This window comes from Crinia signifera, chromosome 1 (genome assembly GCF_055691185.1).
Source record: "Crinia signifera chromosome 1, ASM5569118v1, whole genome shotgun sequence".
NCBI classification, from domain to species: Eukaryota; Metazoa; Chordata; class Amphibia; order Anura; family Myobatrachidae; genus Crinia; species Crinia signifera.
Genome location: NC_139217.1, coordinates 198,489,469 through 198,508,766, shown reverse-complemented (window position 1 = coordinate 198,508,766; position 19,298 = coordinate 198,489,469). Strand labels below are relative to the sequence as shown.

At 47.3% G+C, this 19,298-nt stretch overlaps 1 protein-coding gene across 3 annotated transcripts in view; it reads left to right on the top strand.

Annotated features, from left to right (window-relative positions):
- Positions 1–19,298, top strand: part of LOC146066743 (putative E3 ubiquitin-protein ligase HERC6) — a 437,857-nt gene that overhangs the window by 32,340 nt on the left and 386,219 nt on the right. For all 3 annotated transcript variants that reach the window (XM_083179134.1, XM_083179133.1, XM_083179132.1), the window contains exons 10-11: positions 7,752–7,811; positions 18,982–19,075. In XM_083179134.1, coding sequence (XP_083035260.1) covers positions 7,752–7,811; positions 18,982–19,075 — 154 coding nt within the window. The remainder of the gene's footprint in view (positions 1–7,751; positions 7,812–18,981; positions 19,076–19,298) is intronic.

The following is a 19,298-nucleotide window of genomic DNA, read 5'->3' as shown; positions in this document are numbered from 1 at the left end:
GAAGAATGCCTCCCTCCTGTACTTTGTTAAAACCCTTGATTTATTTGAAAGTTGCTATCATGTTCCCCCTTTCCCTTCTCTGCTCTAAACTATATAAATGAAGATATTTTAATCTTTCTGGGTTTGCCATGAACCATTTTAGTTGCCCTTCTTTGTACAGTCTCTAATGTATTTATATCTTTCTGGAGATATGGCCTCCAGAACTGAACACAGTACTCTAGATGAGGTCTTACCAATGACCTATACAGTGGCAGTATTACTTCTTACTTTCTACTGCTGATTCCTCTCCCTATGCAACCAAGCATCTGACTTGCCTTCTTCATTGCATTGTTACATTGCATACCTGCCTTCAAGTCACCTAAAATAGTGACACCTAGATTCCTTTCCTCCTCAGTAGTTCTAATATAGTCCTGCAGGCCATGTCACTGGCATGACTGACTCCTCTTTAATTCGGGATTCTTCCAGAGGATCCTGCAGCGCCATGCCTACTACTGCCACTGCTGCTGTTGCTGCTGGGAGACGGTTATCTTCCCAGAGGGGAAGTCGTAAGACTGCTACATCTTTCACTGAGAAAATGACCGTCCAACAGTCGTTTGCCATGAGGACGAAGTACGACAGCAGTCATCCTATGGCAAAGCGGATAATGGCGGCCTTGACAGCTATGTTGGTGTTAGGCGTGCATCCGGTATCTGCCATAAGTGGAGTGGGATTTAGTAGGTTGATGGAGGTATTGTATCCCTGGTACCAAATCCCATCTAGATTCCACTTCACTAGGCAATACCTGGGATGTACAGAGAAGTACGAATAATCGTCCTCAGTGCTCTGAAAAATGCTGTTGTACCCACTGTCCACTTAACCCTGGATGTGTGGACAAGTGGTTCAAGGAAGACTAAGGACTATATGTCTGTGACAGCCCACTGGGTAGACGCATTGCCTCTCCTGAACGCCAGCTCCTTCCAAGGCAGGCTATGCTGTGTATCACCAGTTTCAGTAAGAGACACAATGCCAACAACCTCTTAGAGAAACTGAGGGAAATCATCTCGCAGTGGCTTACCCCACTTAGACTCTCCTGGGGATTTGTGGTGTCAGGCAATGGCAGTAACATTGTACAGGCATTACACATGGGCAATTTCCAGTACGTGCCATGTTTTGCCCACACTATAAATTTGGTGGTGCAGCATTTCATCAGAAGTGACAGGAGCGTGCAGGAGATGCTTGCTGTGGCCTGCAAAATTTCTGGACACTTTAAGCATTCGGCCACTGCCTGCCGAAGGCTGGAACAGCAGCAAAAACTCCTCAACCTACCCTGCCATCAGCTTAAACAAGAGGTTGTGACATGCTGGAACTCCACCCTCTATATGCTGCAGAGGATGGAGGAGCAGCAAAAGGCCATTCAAGCCTACAGAGCCACCTATGACATAGGCAGAGGAGTGGGGATGCACCTGACTCAAGCGCAGTGGAGGCTGATTTCCGTGTTGTGCAAGGTCCTTCGGCTGTTTGAACTTGCCACACGTGAAGTCAGCTCCGACACTGCCAGCTTGAGTCACGTGATTCCCCTGTTCAGGCTATTGCAGAAGCAGCTGGAGAAATTGAAGGAGGAGCTAAATCATTGCAATTCTGCAAAGCATGTAGCCCTTGTGGATGAAGCCCTACATACACTTTGCCATGATACGAGGGTGGTCAGTCTGTTAAAGCCAGAGGAATACATTCTGGCCACCGTGCTCGATCCTCGGTTTAAAGCGTATGCTGTGTTTCCGGCAGACGCAAGTCTACAAAGGTGCAAATACTTGCTGGTCAGGAGATTATGATCTGAAGCAGACCGTGACACGGCCCCAGATCCTCCCTCATTTTCTCCCACACCTGTAGCTGCGAGGAAACAGATAAAATTTCCAACACAATACGCTGGCGGGGATGCAGGGTACACAGGAGGGAGAAAAAATGAGGGGGGGTTTAGTCAAAGCGCTAAGGGGCAGTCACCACAGCTGCTGTCTCAGGGGAATTACTCACTCCCTGTAACCCAAACAGAAACAGCCAATAGCAAATTGGAGACAGAGCTGGTAGTGCTGCATAAAAACTAATATAACCTGACGCAATTAATTAGCAGATATTATTTTCATTTTAATCCATATAAAAAAAATTATATAAGACAGACAAACAACAAAGTCATAAAAAGATATATATATATGAAATTACACAGAAATCCTTACAATAGGACTCAGCTACTAACCGGCCGGTAAGCTGTACATACAAAAATATTTCTAAAACACAAGTGTTTAAAAACAAATACTTACTGTAGCATATATCTCTCCTGATCAGGCAACTGTGGGATTGAAATTAATGTGCACAGTCCTACTGATATAATGATCCGAATATTATTGAACTTTGCAGACTAACTGAATAAGGTAGAAAAAAGAAATCGTTGGATCACCCTTGGGCGCAGCTGCTACTGGATATCAAACACTTGATGAGGAGACACCACTCCTCCAACAACACTACTACACAAAATTTTCAAGTGGACATCCTATAGCGCTCTAAACACACAAATTACACACAATATACACAGTACTTCCCTTTTGAAACTTCTAGGACAATTGGATGGAACAGATGATCCTTGTGATCAATTTTTCATTGTTGATTGGTCATGAAAAACAATGGAAACAGAAGGATCATATGATTAATGAACTGTCCATACAATCAATGGGTAGGTGCACCCGTGTGGATTTTCATGGGATTCTGTGCAGCTGTTATTCCTCCACCAATAAATGGGATGTATAGATGAGCGTACCAAAACTCACATCAGAGATGTGGTGGTTAAACACATAAAGGTATCTTTTATATGCGTACCCCAACTCACAATAAGTGGATGTAGTATTCACACATAAAGGTATCTTTAGACTGTAGCAGGTAAACCGATATAGCCACCAAGTGCGTACCCCAACTCACTGAATGAAAGGCTGTTACGTTCACATCAAGGTATCTTTGGGACCACTCAGTAGATCAAAAAACTTTTAATGTCTTCCACATCCAGAAGTACACAACATGTAAAATGAATAAAATAGGGTAATCACTGTGACTGCCAGTAAGGAAAAAACAATGGCGAAGTATGGAGTTCTACAACCTGGGGGATTTTCCGGATAGTCCACCAGGTAGAAGCTTCAACCAAGGTCCCAAACTGGATAGCAGCAGTCCAACAGCAAGGCCCCTTCCTCTGGTCACACAACGCGTTTCGATCCACTCTGGGATCTTTTTCAAGTGTACAGAGGCATGGCTTACATGGGGTTTATATACCCATGAGACAGGAAGTGAACAGGACTTCCTGTTCCTGTGTCCAATACCATTAATTATATTATACATAATTATACATAGGCATAAAATATACAATAAATGGCGCTTTAGCGCTTAACAAATAAACCCATTCCTGTTTAAAAATGTTGGCAATTCATGAAGATAAAGTTTAAAACTTAAAAGCAGCGCTGAACACGTAACCGGAAGTGAAGTGCGTTCCATCGCATTCACTTCCGCGTGTCAAACCAGCCTATGCAGGAAGGGCATTGGCGCCTCATTCCTAAGTATAGCGGCGCTTCAGGGAGGGGAAAGCGGGACGCTGTGCGTACCACAGCTCCCGCTTCCGCGTGTCAGACTATAGGGGCGTATATTAATGACTCGCTCTCCATCTGACACCCTCAGTGGGTGACGCGGTACTGTGCGTTCCACAGCTACTACTTCCGCGTTCCAAGCATTTTATGTATATATTTTATTGTATCTGTATTTTTTACTGTAATAATTCTCCTTGCTGCTATTCAAAGTGATTTGTTGTATTATTATTGTATTTTATTTACATTTGTATCGTATCTACTGTTTTTTATTATGTGCCATCTAAACCCAATCCTGACCTCATATTTATTGCGTTTTATACATCTATATAAGCACCTTGCACTTTATATTATCTAGCGCTATGATATTCAGCCTTTTTCATTAACATTCAGGCACCTGTAACACCGTACTTCCTACTTGAATGCTTGGAACGCGGAAGTAGTAGCTGTGGAACGCACAGTACCGCGTCACCCACTGAGGGTGTCAGATGGAGAGCGCGTCATTAATATACGCCCCTATAGTCTGACACGCGGAAGCGGGAGCTGTGTTACGCACAGCGTCCCGCTTTCCCCTCCCTGAAGCGCCGCTATACTAAGGAATGAGGCGCCAATGCCCTTCCTGCATAGGCTGGTTTGACACGCGGAAGTGAATGCGATGGAACGCACTTCACTTCCGGTTACGTGTTCAGCGCTGCTTTTAAGTTTTAAACTTTATCTTCATGAATTGCCAACATTTTTAAACAGGAATGGGTTTATTTGTTAAGCGCTAAAGCGCCATTTATTGTATATTTTATGCCTATGTATAATTATGTATAATATAATTAATGGTATTGGACACAGGAACAGGAAGTCCTGTTCACTTCCTGTCTCATGGGTATATAAACCCCATGTAAGCCATGCCTCTGTACACTTGAAAAAGATCCCAGAGTGGATCGAAACGCGTTGTGTGACCAGAGGAAGGGGCCTTGCTGTTGGACTGCTGCTATCCAGTTTGGGACCTTGGTTGAAGCTTCTACCTGGTGGACTATCCGGAAAATCCCCCAGGTTGTAGAACTCCATACTTCGCCATTGTTTTTTCCTTACTGGCAGTCACAGTGATTACCCTATTTTATTCATTTTACATGTTGTGTACTTCTGGATGTGGAAGACATTAAAAGTTTTTTGATCTACTGAGTGGTCCCAAAGATACCTTGATGTGAACGTAACAGCCTTTCATTCAGTGAGTTGGGGTACGCACTTGGTGGCTATATCGGTTTACCTGCTACAGTCTAAAGATACCTTTATGTGTGAATACTACATCCACTTATTGTGAGTTGGGGTACGCATATAAAAGATACCTTTATGTGTTTAACCACCACATCTCTGATGTGAGTTTTGGTACGCTCATCTATACATCCCATTTATTGGTGGAGGAATAACAGCTGCACAGAATCCCATGAAAATCCACACGGGTGCACCTACCCATTGATTGTATGGACAGTTCATTAATCATATGATCCTTCTGTTTCCATTGTTTTTCATGACCAATCAACAATGAAAAATTGATCACAAGGATCATCTGTTCCATCCAATTGTCCTAGAAGTTTCAAAAGGGAAGTACTGTGTATATTGTGTGTAATTTGTGTGTTTAGAGCGCTATAGGATGTCCACTTGAAAATTTTGTGTAGTAACTGAATAATGTGTATTCAAGTCCTGGGAAACCAGCTGTAATAGACTTGACCCAACGGGAGAGAGGTACTTCACTTCTGAATTTCCTCTTAAAGTTCGACCTATTCAGTGAGAGTGGGTTTACAGGCTTAGATAGACCTGAACGATATTAGTTTACTTTTTGTTAGTAATACACGGCTGTATATATTTACCACTCCCAGGGGTACTTAAGGTCCTCCAAATGTCAGATATGTGCCATGGAATTAGTAGTAAGTCCAGACGATAGGAGACCACCTCTCAGTGTCATCAAGGTTTTTCACCCTAATGGACTCTCGGGTTCCGTTTAGCATCAATCTTCCATAGGGTGGGGAGGTTGGGTGAATTACAGCGGCCGGCGTGCAGATAATTCCTGCTGTATCGAGACTGACGCCTTTCCCCGCCTGCGTGTCTCGGCGGTTTTCTCAAAGATCAAGTGATCTGTGGTATGCACGGTCAGGCTCGGATGTTTTATCCAGGGTATAGGAAAGACAACAGTCGGATGAGATTTAGAGAACAGATATAGATTTATTGCTCATCATTAGCAAACTAGCATTAGCATAACAAATATGCCCTACTTAGCATACTTGGGTATGAATCAGACTTTTAACATACATTGGATTACAATAGACAACAAAGAATTTACGCAGTCAAACAACATCAGGGTTACTTTCCTAAATCACTTTACATCTTACTCATTCTTGCTAAACAGGTACACTACACCTACATGAACCAACGGTACCGGTACACAATTATTGTCCTGGGCCCGAGCCTAGGGCTCGGCCTGTGCACAGGATTTGATGTACCACTCCCCGGGGGCAGGGATCTCTAACGGGCCCCCCAGTCTCCTGAAGGATCAATAGCTGGAGTCTTACTTTGGTCAGGCCTTCCTACGGATAAGTAGCCTGGTGGGTATTAGCTAGGCCTTCCTACGGATAAGTAGCCTGGGCGCATATCACTTAGACCTTCCTATGGATAAGTCGCCTGGGGTACACTTTCTGAAGACATTTGGGGCCGATGTGCGACCTGTCCTTGACTCAGTAATGCTGCTGGCACTAACGGGCAGGGGGATCCCCTCGGTGCAGGGACAGTGGGAAGATAGTCACCATCCGTGGTCTGAATCGGCGGAATTAGGTACGCCCCTCCTTAACCTGCCCCGCTCCCTTAGATCTTACTGACGGGGAGGATATTGTACAGGCACACCGTATTGGCCACTAGGGCCAGACTCACTGTTCTCTCGCTGGTCCAGGGGTGAGCAGGTTCCTCTCATCTCTCTCCATCTGCACCACAGCTCTTAGTTGCTGGCGTCTCCGTCCCCTGCCTCCTGTCAATCACCGCGGGGGTACTGGAGTTCCGTTGTGCGGCGTGGTGATCAGAGGGGCAGAGCCACTCGCTGAACCCTGGTCCCGCTCTCCCTCCCTTCTCTCCTGAGTGGCAGGGTGTTGGGGACTTCTGCCGGCGGCTGTTTGCACTGCCGGGTCCGTGAATCGGCACTCGGCTCCACAGCCTGGGGCTCTCGCGCCGGATCTCTCCCTCTCCAGCCGCACACGCTGGGACCCACGCCAGCTGCTTCCCCTGTCACTCTTGCGGCACACGACTCTGCTGTGCTGCTGGGGGTAATTTTGCGGCTCAAATCTCGGGTAGCCCGCACTGCCTCATTCTCCCATCGAGCTCCCACGCTACCTTCCTCCCCTTTTCACATCCCTGGGCCCCTTGACCTCTCCTTTCTCTTCTGATTCGCCTGCCTGCACTGTCAATCAGGTAAGGGAGCACTTCTCCTTGGCACCCTTTGTTCCTTAACCCCTCAGCTCCCGGAGCCTGTTGGCGGCCACATTCTATGGTTGCTGGGCAACCCAATAAAGCAGTCCCTGTCAGAACGAGGTGTTACAGACTGGGGTGCCACAGATCAACTTGGCTCTATTTCAATTCCAAGGACAATGTGCTTTTTAGGGCCTAGTTTTTCAAACTGCCATCCTGTCTGCCTCTGCAGTGCCACTCCTAGATGAGCCACGTGTTTGTGTGGCTTACCATAGTTATTCAGCAACAGTTTGCCCTAAAAACAATATTGTAAGGTATTCAGAATAGCCTGGAAATGAGTGGAAATTAATGATATTGAGGTTAATAATAGCGTAGGAGCAAAACAAAACCCAAATTCTGCTATTTTAGTGATTTTTATGTTTTTTGGCAGAAAAATACAGATCCAAAACAAGAAACACGAAAATTTTGGTTTTGGAACAGATCCAGATCCAAAACACTGCCAGAGATACAGACCCAAAACGCGTTTCACGGAACACGAAAAGTGCCAGGTGCACATCCTTACTCTGAAGACCTCTATTTGTTTAATTCTCGCTGAAACCTGATGCTCCACAACTCCCTCTGATATAAGGCTTCCCAAGAATAAATGTTGGTCTAATTTTTAACAGAAAGAATAAATAATATAGTTTCTCAAATAATAATTAAAATTCTCTTTTGCAGGGAAATAAGCAAGATATTTTCTTCACCTGCTTGCCTGATCGCAAATTTTTTAAAGCACCGGTAAGTGAAAAATATGACTTTATTTATGGATAAGTTCATCCGTAACATCAAAAAGATAAACTACATACCAATCCTAGCTGCTCCTTTATAGTCGTAGTGCAGTACATTTAGCTAAACTTAGATTCCATTTACCAAGATAAAACACCTAAGGAATGGAATTACGTATCATATTATGTACTGCTGCAGTCCTATTACTGCGGTCTAAGGGTGGCAATAGCCGCAGAAAAATGCTTTAATTTTACCTTTTTGAATATATACGGTGGTATGGTATGTTTTTTATGAAAGTGGAACTTGAAAACCATGTCATGTCGTATATGCCAGTGGCGTAATGTAAAACTCAATAACTGTCTGCTGTGAGGCGATGGCCATATTGTGATGGATATTTTAATGGGAGCAGGTGCGCTGAGACCGCAGACATGTAGATCTGCACGTCCCGAGGGTATGTAGCAATAGCCCCTAAATACGCTCAGCTCCCACACCTACCCAGTGCTCAGAGAACAGTCTGCTTTGTGGGGCAGCCCCCGGAGGCTTGATCGGGTTCCCGGGTCCGGCACATGCGCAGTATGGTCCACGGTACTGCGCATGCGCAGAACCCGTTTTGGGGGCTGCCGCGCATTTGCGCAGAGAGAGGCATCTCGGAGGGATGGAACACCTACCGATGGGATGCCTTGAGTGACTGGCAGGTCAGACTTCCAATAGGAAATAACTGCCTGTCACAGTGAAGGCAGTGCAGTCTCACAGACTGCATCTGGCTTCACTGTAGGCAGAGATAGTGGTGGTTATTACCTGGGGGGGCTGCAGTCCTGCAGCCCATAGGTAAAAACCGCCACTGGTGCCATATAACTCCAGTGGTGCCGCCATGTCTGCCGTATAATTACAATGGTGTTGACATGTGTGCTGTATAATTCCAGGGGTGCCCCATGTGTGCCAAATCAATACAGGGTGCTGCCATATGTTCTATATCCAGGGGTACTGCCATGTGTTGTGTATAATTCCAGGGGTGCTGCCATGTGTGCCGTATCAGTCCAGACGAGCTGCCTGTTTCTAAACTTGTGCCACCCACTTGTGTCGCTTAGCTTAGTCATCCAGTTACCTTGGTGCAACTTTTGGCCTAAAAATAATATTGTGAGGTGTTCAGAATAGACTGGAAATGAATGGAAATGAATGTTATTGAGGGTAATTATTATTTTTTTAATACAAAACCAAAACCCGAAAGGGTGGTTTTGGCAAAGCCAATCCAGATCCAAAACACGAAGGGAGATCTAGATCCAAAACCAAAACACAAAAAGTTTCCAATGAGCATCCCTAATAGAAAGCCTTAATACATCAATCTAAAAAGCAAATACAGCAGTTTTAGTCAGCTAAAAATGTATATTTATTAGACAACATGTAGACTGGTGTGATCACAAATATAAAAATAAACTCTTAATAATGAATTCACAAATGGAACTTTGTTATAGTGCCCCATATTCCTGCCAGAGTAGTAATCCATACACCCATAGAGCCTTGGATGCCACCACAGTGTCCCAAATACACCCACCACTGTAGTGTTTCATAAGCCCCCAACACAGGAGTGCCCTATACACCTAGTCAAAAATTAAGGGCATAGAAGTTGGACACATGAAGTTAAGTAAACACAATAAAGGGTAATACTTGTAGATGAGTTAGGGTGAATATGGAATTGGCAGACATGAAGTACTAGGTGGACATAAGGTACTGGCTGTGGTTACAAGTAGTTCTGTCTAGATACAACTTCAGATGGGAAATAAGAGCCAATATTAAGTGGGAGGAGGAGTGCACTGCAGGTGGGGCAGATGTAACGTGCAGAGAGAGTTACATTTGGGTAGGGTGTGTTGAAACTGAAATCTAAATTGCAGTGTAAAAACAATGCAGCCAGTATTTACCCTGCACAGAAACAAAATAATTCACACAAATCTAAAGGTGGCCATACATCTACAGATCGATTGTCAGATTGGGCTGTTTGGAACAAACACCTGGTAATATCTGAATGACAGTTTTTGGCAGGTTTCCAGCATTTCAAAGCAAATGGTCAACTGTCATTTGCTCTCATCCATTACCAGGATTTTGTTCCAACCAGCCAAATCTGACAATAGATCTGTAGATGTAGGGCGACCTTAACTCTCTCTGCACATGTTACATCTGCCCCACCTGCAGTGCAGCATTTTTTTGCCCACTTTGAGAACAAATTTGTACTGCGATCAGGTCTGATTAAGGGCTATTATGCAGTGGTAGATTTCACAGTGTCGCTGAAATAAATGAAATTGGATTTATGCTGCTTTCTCTGCAGTGCATATACAAAGATAGACAATTCTGTGTACATAAATACGAAATAACTGTTGCAGTCTGTTATTGAAAAACAGTAACTGTTACAAAAAGTATTACAAGTAACAGTGTAAACTGTCTAATGCAGGCATGTCCAACGTTGGCCCTCCAGATGTTGTGAAACTACACATCCCAGCATGCTTTGACACAGTTTTGCTATTAGAGAATGCTAAAACTATTGCAAAGCATGCTGGGATGTGTAGTTTCAAAACATCTGGAGGGCCAACGTTGGACATGCCTGGTCTAATGTATCATATTACATATCACTTATGTTTATTGACAGAAAACAGTTTTGCGTCCCCTATGCTGGGAACATGAATGGGCTGCATTACAGCATATAATGATGCCAAAGATAAGCCAATATATTAACAGTTTAATATGTTGAAGTGTATTATGATGTAATAAACAAATACATCTAATGTTTAGAAAAATAAAATCAATTGATTCAATAATAACAGGTTTCAAAGATGTTGCACATACAGTATTGTCTTCTTATTTTTTTGTTAACATTAGATGTATTTGTTTATTACATCATAATACACTTCAACGTATTTAACTGTTAATATATTGGCTTATCTTTGGCATAATTATATGCTGTAATGCAGCCCATTCATGTTCCCAGCATAGGGGATGCAAAACTGTTTTTCAGGTGTCCCCTGCAGCAGCTGTCACCAAAGATGAGGGCTAACCTAAATCCAGGGCTGTTATTGCTTCCATCTGTGTGGCACCCTCAGCAAATGTCACCCCTAGGCATCTGACCTCCCTAGTGAGAAATCCATCACTGCTGTTCACTAATTGCACAGTTAATTCAGCATTGGACCATGTTCTCTAGATCCCTCCAACAGTGCCCCCTACCCTGAGGTGCTGTGTGCAGTGCCACACTCCTCACCATTTAGTTACACTCCTGTTTTGCTCTACAATGGAAACTTTGCAAAACTTGATAAAATGTATGTATGACATTCCAGAAGAAATGATATACCGAGGTATAGATTGGGCGTTGCCGTGGAATGTGTTGTGAAGCAGCCACTAATGTGGCATAGTCTGTCCCATATAAACACACATACAAGAAAAAGAGTAGTGGCACTGAGTCAACCAATGGCAAAGTAAACACCAATAGTTAATAATAAAATAACGATTTCAGGGATGCGGCGGCACTCAGAAAAAAACAACCAGAGACCAGGATAGTCACCAACGTTTCTGAGCTATTACAGCTCTTTTATCAAGGTGCACCTTGATAAAAGAGCTGTAATAGCTCAGAAACGTTGGTGACTATCCTGGTCTTTGGTTGTTTTTTTCCGAGTGCCCGCCACATCCCTGCAATCGTCTTGACAGGGTATTGTCTAATCGCTGTGCCCAATTATCCACCCAAAAATGACATGACTCTCCTGTTGGATAAAATTGGCCACAGCAGCCATCTTTATTAAAACAATACAATTTAACAATAACCAAAACATTCACACGGAAGGTGGTCCCCGAGGCCCTCAATAAATCTATCCACACCTCTAAGCACTTCCAGGAGTTCTTACCCCCAGCCGATAGCGATTGGCTCAAGGGCACCAATTGTCAACACCCAGTGCTCATTAATTAACCTCACCCAGGGGAGTCCAGCCCCCTCATGGGGCCCTCCCCGCCGCATAATTAAGCCTCAATGCCACTAACCTCGAGGACCCCCCTCCGCACAGGCCACTGTGACAAAAAGACATCCTATCAATTATTCTACCTAAAAACTATAAAAAACAGGGAGGGTGGGTGGGAGCTGTTAAGAAAAATCTCCCAGTGACCCCTATTTCCCGCCTGAACCCCGCTTATAAACCCCTCCAACACCCCGTTAAGCCCCTCCCCCTATGACCCTCTCCTTAAACACTCCTCCTATGATTACACTGCTAGTCAGCTCCCTACAAACCCTGTCAGGGGAGCCTACCCCCAGGCTTTGCCTCCAGTCCAGCTCCTACATGACAGGGTATTGTCTAATCGCTGTGCCCAATTATCCACCCAAAAATGACATGACTCTCCTGTTGGATAAAATTGGCCACAGCAGCCATCTTTATTAAAACAATACAATTTAACAATAACCAAAACATTCACACGGAAGGTGGTCCCCGAGGCCCTCAATAAATCTATCCACACCTCTAAGCACTTCCAGGAGTTCTTACCCCCAGCCGATAGCGATTGGCTCGAGGGCACCAATTGTCAACACCCAGTGCTCATTAATTAACCTCACCCAGGGGAGTCCAGCCCCCTCATGGGGCCCTCCCCGCCGCATAATTAAGCCTCAATGCCACTAACCTCGAGGACCCCCCTCCGCCACCAAGCACGTGGTTAAACCCTTAACCCCGTGCGCCCCCCCCCACATCCGGAACGCTGTTTCTATTCCCTCTCGTAGTCCCAAAGACCAAACATCTATCCCCACAGCATTCAGGTGCACTCCGTCCCCTCTCCAAAATGCCCCGGCACCCGACTCAAGTTCCCTGTGCCTCACCACCACAGCCCCGTTCCTGGCCATAAAGCGCCCAATCGCCCTGTTAACTTTAATACGTGCCTTATTGAGCTTATCAGCCGACCGTGCATCCCTCCAATAATGGCGTGGCACAATATCCGACCAAACCGTGATCACTTCCGGACACATTGCCCATAAACGTAGGAGATCAAACTTGATATCCCGTATCAACTCCCTAAACGGTCTGCCCCCAAGATCATTCCCACCCACATGCAACACTAATATGTCGGGGGCCCTATCGAGCCAAACAAAACGGTGAAATTCCGGCAACACTCCACTCCATACCATACCGCGCTTCCCCAGCCAGCGAACCACTGCCTCCTCTCTATCCAAACCTAGCTGGCGGCCGTTCGGTCTGACATCAGCCCGTAACGCTCCCCAAAAGACATATGAATGTCCCAAAATCCAAATCAGGCACGGAGGCTGCCCTAAAACAGAAAAGAACACAATCAACCTCAACAATCCCCTATACGAACATAAGAACGAAAGCGAGACGATTCCCACCGCCCAATACGCTTAATTAACTCATCCCCAAATCCCATTCTAGCAGCCTCAGTTGCAGCCCCAATGCGGAAAGAGTGACCCGCGTACTCCTCCCCCTTGAGGCCCAACGTCCGTAGGACTGTTCTAAATACACTTGTGAACTGAAACCTTGACAGAAAGGATCCATTTGCATGCATCAACAAGGGATCCCTTTCCCTGCCCACCCTGACTTCCCTAAAATTCCTCAGGCGTGCCACCGGGCACATATCCGACCCCGGTACAGAGAAGAGAACCACCTTCTTCCCCTTCCCTAACTGATCCGTCTTAGACCTCCTCACCATTAGCTCCACCCTATCCGCGTATAAATCCACATCCTCCTCTAACAATCCCCCCGGCCTGGACACGCTTGGGCTCACTAGCTCACCTATCCGCAGTGCCCCGAAGAAGGCAAGCGAAAAAGCTACCCCGAACAACCTTTCCTCGAAATTGGAACTACAGACCTCCCTTAACTTCATGCCCATATTCTGCAACAACTGGAAGGACACCGGCCTTCTCTGATCCTGCACCACATATCCTCTCCTCCAACCTTTTAAAGCTTGCGCAATCAGGAAATTCTTAGTAACATCAGGCCTGCCACCTGCACGAAACCCAAAAGCCAAACCCGCCATGCAGCGCGTGATTTTTGCTACTGACCAACCAATCTCCTTACAATGGCCTATATATAGTAAGACAGCCAACTCGTCATCGTCCTCCTTCAAACCTACTACCTCACGCCATTCCAACCAGCTCCTCCATTCCTGATTATATGCCGACCATGTATTCGGGGCCAAAGATTCCCTGATGAGCTGATCCACTACCCGTCCAGCAGAGCCCAGAGCCGAGTCGGGAACCCGGTCCCCTCCCTGTCCGCCTCTGGTGCCAACTCCCGGAAACGTTCCCACTGTGAACGAGATAAAGAATCCGCAATGCCGTTAGAGACACCGGGCACGTGCCTAGCCACCACCCACAAATTTAAGGCCAGACATTCCAATACTAGCTGCTGCAAAATCGTGACCACTGGCGGTGAAGACGCCGACAATTGGTTAATGGCCATGACAACCCCTAAATTATCGCAGTGAAAACAAATCTTCCTATTGCGGAATAACTCCCCCCAAACAACTACTGCAACCAAAATAGGAAACAACTCCAACAATGCCAAGTTTTTGACCATGCCCTTATGTACCCAAGACTCCGGCCACCGGCCTACACACCAATGTCCCTGGCAATATGCCCCAAAACCGCCACTCCCGGCCGCATCTGTGAAGAGGTCTAACTCAGTAGCCACGCACGTGTCTGACATCCACAAGGCTCTGCCGTTAAAAGCTTCCAAGAAAGTTGCCCACACCCGCAAGTCCCCTTTCAACTCACTACCCAATCTGACAAAATGATGAGGAAGGGCCACCCCTGCTGTCGCTGCTGCCAACCTCCTGCTGAAAATGCGGCCCATAGGCATAATGCGACACGCAAAATTCAATTTACCCAGCAAGGACTGCAATTCCCGCAATCTAATCTTCTTTAACAGCACTGCCCTCCCTACCTCAGCCTTCAAACCCAGCAATTTCTCCTCAGGCAAGCGGCACTCCATATTCTCGGTATCAATGACAATACCCAAAAAACTGATCACAGTCGCAGGGCCCTCCGTCTTACCTGGTGCAAGCGGGACCCCAAAGTCTGCCGACACCCTTTCAACAGTCCTCAATAATAAGTCGCAGACACCGGTCCCCCCAGGACCAATACATAAGAAGTCATCTAGGTAATGAATAACTGAACTGCACCCAGAGACATCCTTAACCACCCACTCCAAAAAAGAACTAAAGGCCTCAAAATAAGCACACGACAAGGAGCAACCCATTGGTAAACATCGATCAACAAAAAACTCCCCGTCCCAACAACATCCCAACAAACGCAAACTAGTTGGGTGAACCGGCAGCAAACGAAACGCCGATTCAATATCAGTCTTTGCCAACCGAGCCCCTTTCCCAAACCGCTTCACCCACTGAACAGCCGCGTCAAACGATGTATAGACCACCGAGCAGATGTCGGGGTCAATGCCATCATTGACCGACGCCCCTTTTGGAAAAGACAAATGGTGTATAAGACGAAACTTGTTCGCCTCCTTTTTTGGCACCACCCCCAATGGAGAGACTATCAAATCTGGCCAAGGTGCCGACCCAAAAGGTCCAGCCATACGACCCAGCTGCACCTCCTTAAGCAATTTTTCCTGCACCACCTCCGGATGCTCCCTTGCAGACTTCAAATTCCTCCCAAAACCCCCTGAAACCTGCACATCGGAAGGTATCTTAAAACCTTCCCTAAACCCCTCCTCCAACAACACGGCTGTCTGCTGGTCAGGATACCTACGCAGATAGCCCAGCATCCTTTCCAGCCAAACTGGTGTCTCCCCCTTTAGAATTACCGTCCCGGGACTTCCCCCTGAAGCATTTATTTGCACCATGGGTCCCTCCACACGAGGAACATTCGTGCTTAAATTTGCATTTAGCCCCAAACCGGCACGACCCGTCATTGAATGCAAAGCAGAGTCCTTTCTGCATGGCCGTCCCATTAGTGGCCTCCCTCGGCCCCCCCCCCTTCCCCACGAAAGGGCTGCCCACTTTTCATGGGGGCCGTCACCTTTAACCATAAAGCAATATCTTTATGGTCCCAACGTATGTTAGGGCGCACAGCCTTCCTCTGTCTAAACTGCTCATCATACCTGAGCCAAGCCAGGCCCCCATACACACGGTACGCCTCCCCAATCGCATCCATGTAACAAAACAAACCTGAACAATTGTCAGGTGCCTTCTCTCCAATCACACTAGCTAAAATAGCAAATGCTTGCAACCAGTTCGTGAATGACCTCGGTATCAGCCGATACCGCCGCCGTTCCTCCTCCTCCTCCTTCTCCTCCTTCCGAGGCCTATCCAGATTAAAACGCTCTAACGGGAGCAGTGCAAATATATCCACGTATTCCCCTTTCCAAATCTTATCCCTCACCTCCTGCTTCAGGTGGGCCCCCAACGGCCCCTCAAAACATACATACACCTCCCCTTTTGCAGTGTCACTGAGCCTCCCACTCTCCTCCTGCGTCCCCACACTGCCCCCTTCCGCCCCCGCACTACTGCTGCTTTGCTCACCGCCAGATACCGGCACCCCGCTCCCCACCGGCGCCCCACCGTTGACCGGCACACTATTGCTGACAGGCACGCTATAGTTAGCTGGCGTGCCCGAAGTCTGCGGCGCCCACGCCGCCGCCAGGGCCGGCCCCGCCCCCTGTCGCAAACCTACTAACCAATCTGCAAAACCACTCAACAAATCAGTAAAGCCCCTGCTCATTTCCCCTTGGAGGGCTGACCCTCCCCCCCCCTGACTCCGCGCTAAAGCATTAACAAACATAGAGACAGACTCACCAGGCTGCCTGGGGGCTGTGAACCCAGCAGCCGCAGGTCCAGTGTCCGGACGAGCCCCAGCCAACGATGATGGACCAGGTACTTCTCCATCCTCTGCTGACGCTGACATCTCTCTTCTCCTGTCATCCCGACCCTCAGGTACAGCACCAGCCGGCGTGACCTCGTTGGAGGCGGAGCCAGCTGTGCGCCGCTCGCTCCGTGTACCAGGCCTGCGTTCCTCAGCCTGTACTTCTGCCCCCCTGGCACGACTCACCCCGCGCTGGGCAGCAGCATGCCCCGCCGCTCCTGGTCCAGTACCTCTCACCGCTGGATCTTCTTGCACGGGGGGGGATCCCCCCGCGCGGAGGGTTCCGCCTGCTGGTCGGATTCCTCCCAGACCTGGTCCTGCGGGCGGGCGTTGCCTGGCCCGCAGCCAGGCCTGGAGGGTCCCTAACGGGGCTCCGTGAACGGCGCTGAACCCTGGGGGACACAGATGGGCTGAAGCGCTCCGGAGGCCTAGACCTCCGAGGCCGTGCACCCGCTGGAGCAGCCTCTTGCGCTGCTGCTCCCAGTCCCCCCAGCAGACCTGACATCTGCTGCTGCAGCCACTCTGCCCCTCTGGTGCCCGCTGCCTCCCTAAGGGAAGCCAGCGCAGCGGTCACCTCCGCATCAGCGTTGCCTGGGGAAGCCATGGGAGATGCCAGTGATGTTTAGCTGTTAAGAAAAATCTCCCAGTGACCCCTATTTCCCGCCTGAACCCCGCTTATAAACCCCTCCAACACCCCGTTAAGACCCTCCCCCTATGACCCTCTCCTTAAACACTCCTCCTATGATTACACTGCTAGTCAGCTCCCTACAAACCCTGTCAGGGGAGCCTACCCCCAGGCTTTGCCTCCAGTCCAGCTCCTACAGTATCCAGGCAGTCCGGCTGGGCTGTCTGTCACTTGGAGGGCACCGGGTCATTAAAGATTCATTTGGAAGCCGAAGTTGGAGTGCCGCGCTCACACAGTCATATATATATATATATATATATATATATATATATGTCTAGTGTCTGTATTACTCAGAAACACTGCCATCTGTTGGCAGCGAGTGAAACTACATCTACTAGCTTTGTGCAGGCTTTATAGTTATATACATACTGTATGTTGATAAATAAATGTACTGCTCTATTTATCTGTTCCTATAATATTGCCAATTTTACAAGAAGGTCAACAGTATACTTACCGTGTAGATACTATTATAGGCATGAATCCAAATTGGAAGCAATGCAGAGTGTTTTTCGTCAAATCAGATGTATGTGCAAATGAATGGATGAAGGGCGACTGGTCCAGATCAGCAGCAATGATGAATTACGCTGTTAGGGGGGGGGCGCCCCCCACCCCCGCCGCCGCCCCGCCAAGCACCCCCAATCCCCCGCCGCCCATGCAACCCCCCCCCCCCCCATCCCCTGCAGCCTTACCTAACGCGCTGGTCCCGGCGGCTCCGTTCTCCTGCTGAGGACCACCACAAAATGGCCGCCCCCATACAGCAGACAGTTTCAGAGAACTGTGTGCTATATGGGGGCGGCCATTTTGTGGTGGTCCTCAGCAGAAGAATGGAGCCGCCGGGACCAGCGAGATAGGTAAGTCTGCGGGGGATTGGGGGGGGGGGTGTAACTATAGCACCGCAGCCCCCGACGCCCCCACATGCACAGCGCCCCCCCCCTGCAGAGGCGGGGGCTGCGGTGCTATAGTTACGCCGCTGCCCTTCATCCATTCCATCCAGGAACAGATCAATAGAGCAGTATATTATCCATCAATCAGTCAGTCAATCAATCAATATATATATATATATATATATATATCTTCCCCAATAGTGGTACAGCGCCAATCAATTATACTAGTCCATATATTCCAAAAAGTCCTTCAATGAAGCAAATGAGAAGAATTTTCCAAACAATGTTTTTATTAAAATCTTCACAGAAATGCCAAAACCTCCCTCCATATATATGTATATATTGAGCAAGGTGGCTTGATATGGGATTTTATTATTAAATATTGGTATTTACTTTCCGATCGGTTGACACAGTGCCAATTCTTGATGCCATCTATACTTTCCATACACATGTGGGACCCAGATGCTGAATTAAACACTTGTAGCAGCCTCGGTACCATAGAACTGGCCAAATCAGTCCTTGAGATCTACCAATGATTCACGTTTTTCAAATCCCCTAGCTGGCGCACAGCTGTAGTCATTACTAACTGTCACATTTTCAAACATGCTGCATCATTCCTACTATAGATACACAGGTGGGCTGATAAACATGATCTGTCAGTAGATATTGAGGACAGGTTTGGCCACCCCTGCTCTAGCATATTTAATACTGCTGTATCAGTGTTTCTACTTTCCTAAAGAAATGCTTGTTTTTCTATCCTTTCAGGTCTTCTCCATCTGACATATGTCCAAGTATTGATCTAGAAGCCGCACATACGTTATTTACAGAACTCTGGAAAAACAGTTGGATTTCTGACCTTGTAAGTGATTTGGAGTCAAATGAGCTGTTCCCCTCTGGCACATGTTAGTTTGTGTCCTGGTGACAAGAGGGTTCTCTGCTCGGGGCGGGCGGCTGACGTCACATGACCTCAATGCCCTCCTCAGCTTTGGCTGCATGCAAGGGTATGTGTTCCCATACAGGGGGGCGGGCATTCAGCCAAGCAGCACCCGGCATTTATGGGCATGGTAAGCAGCATATGTACA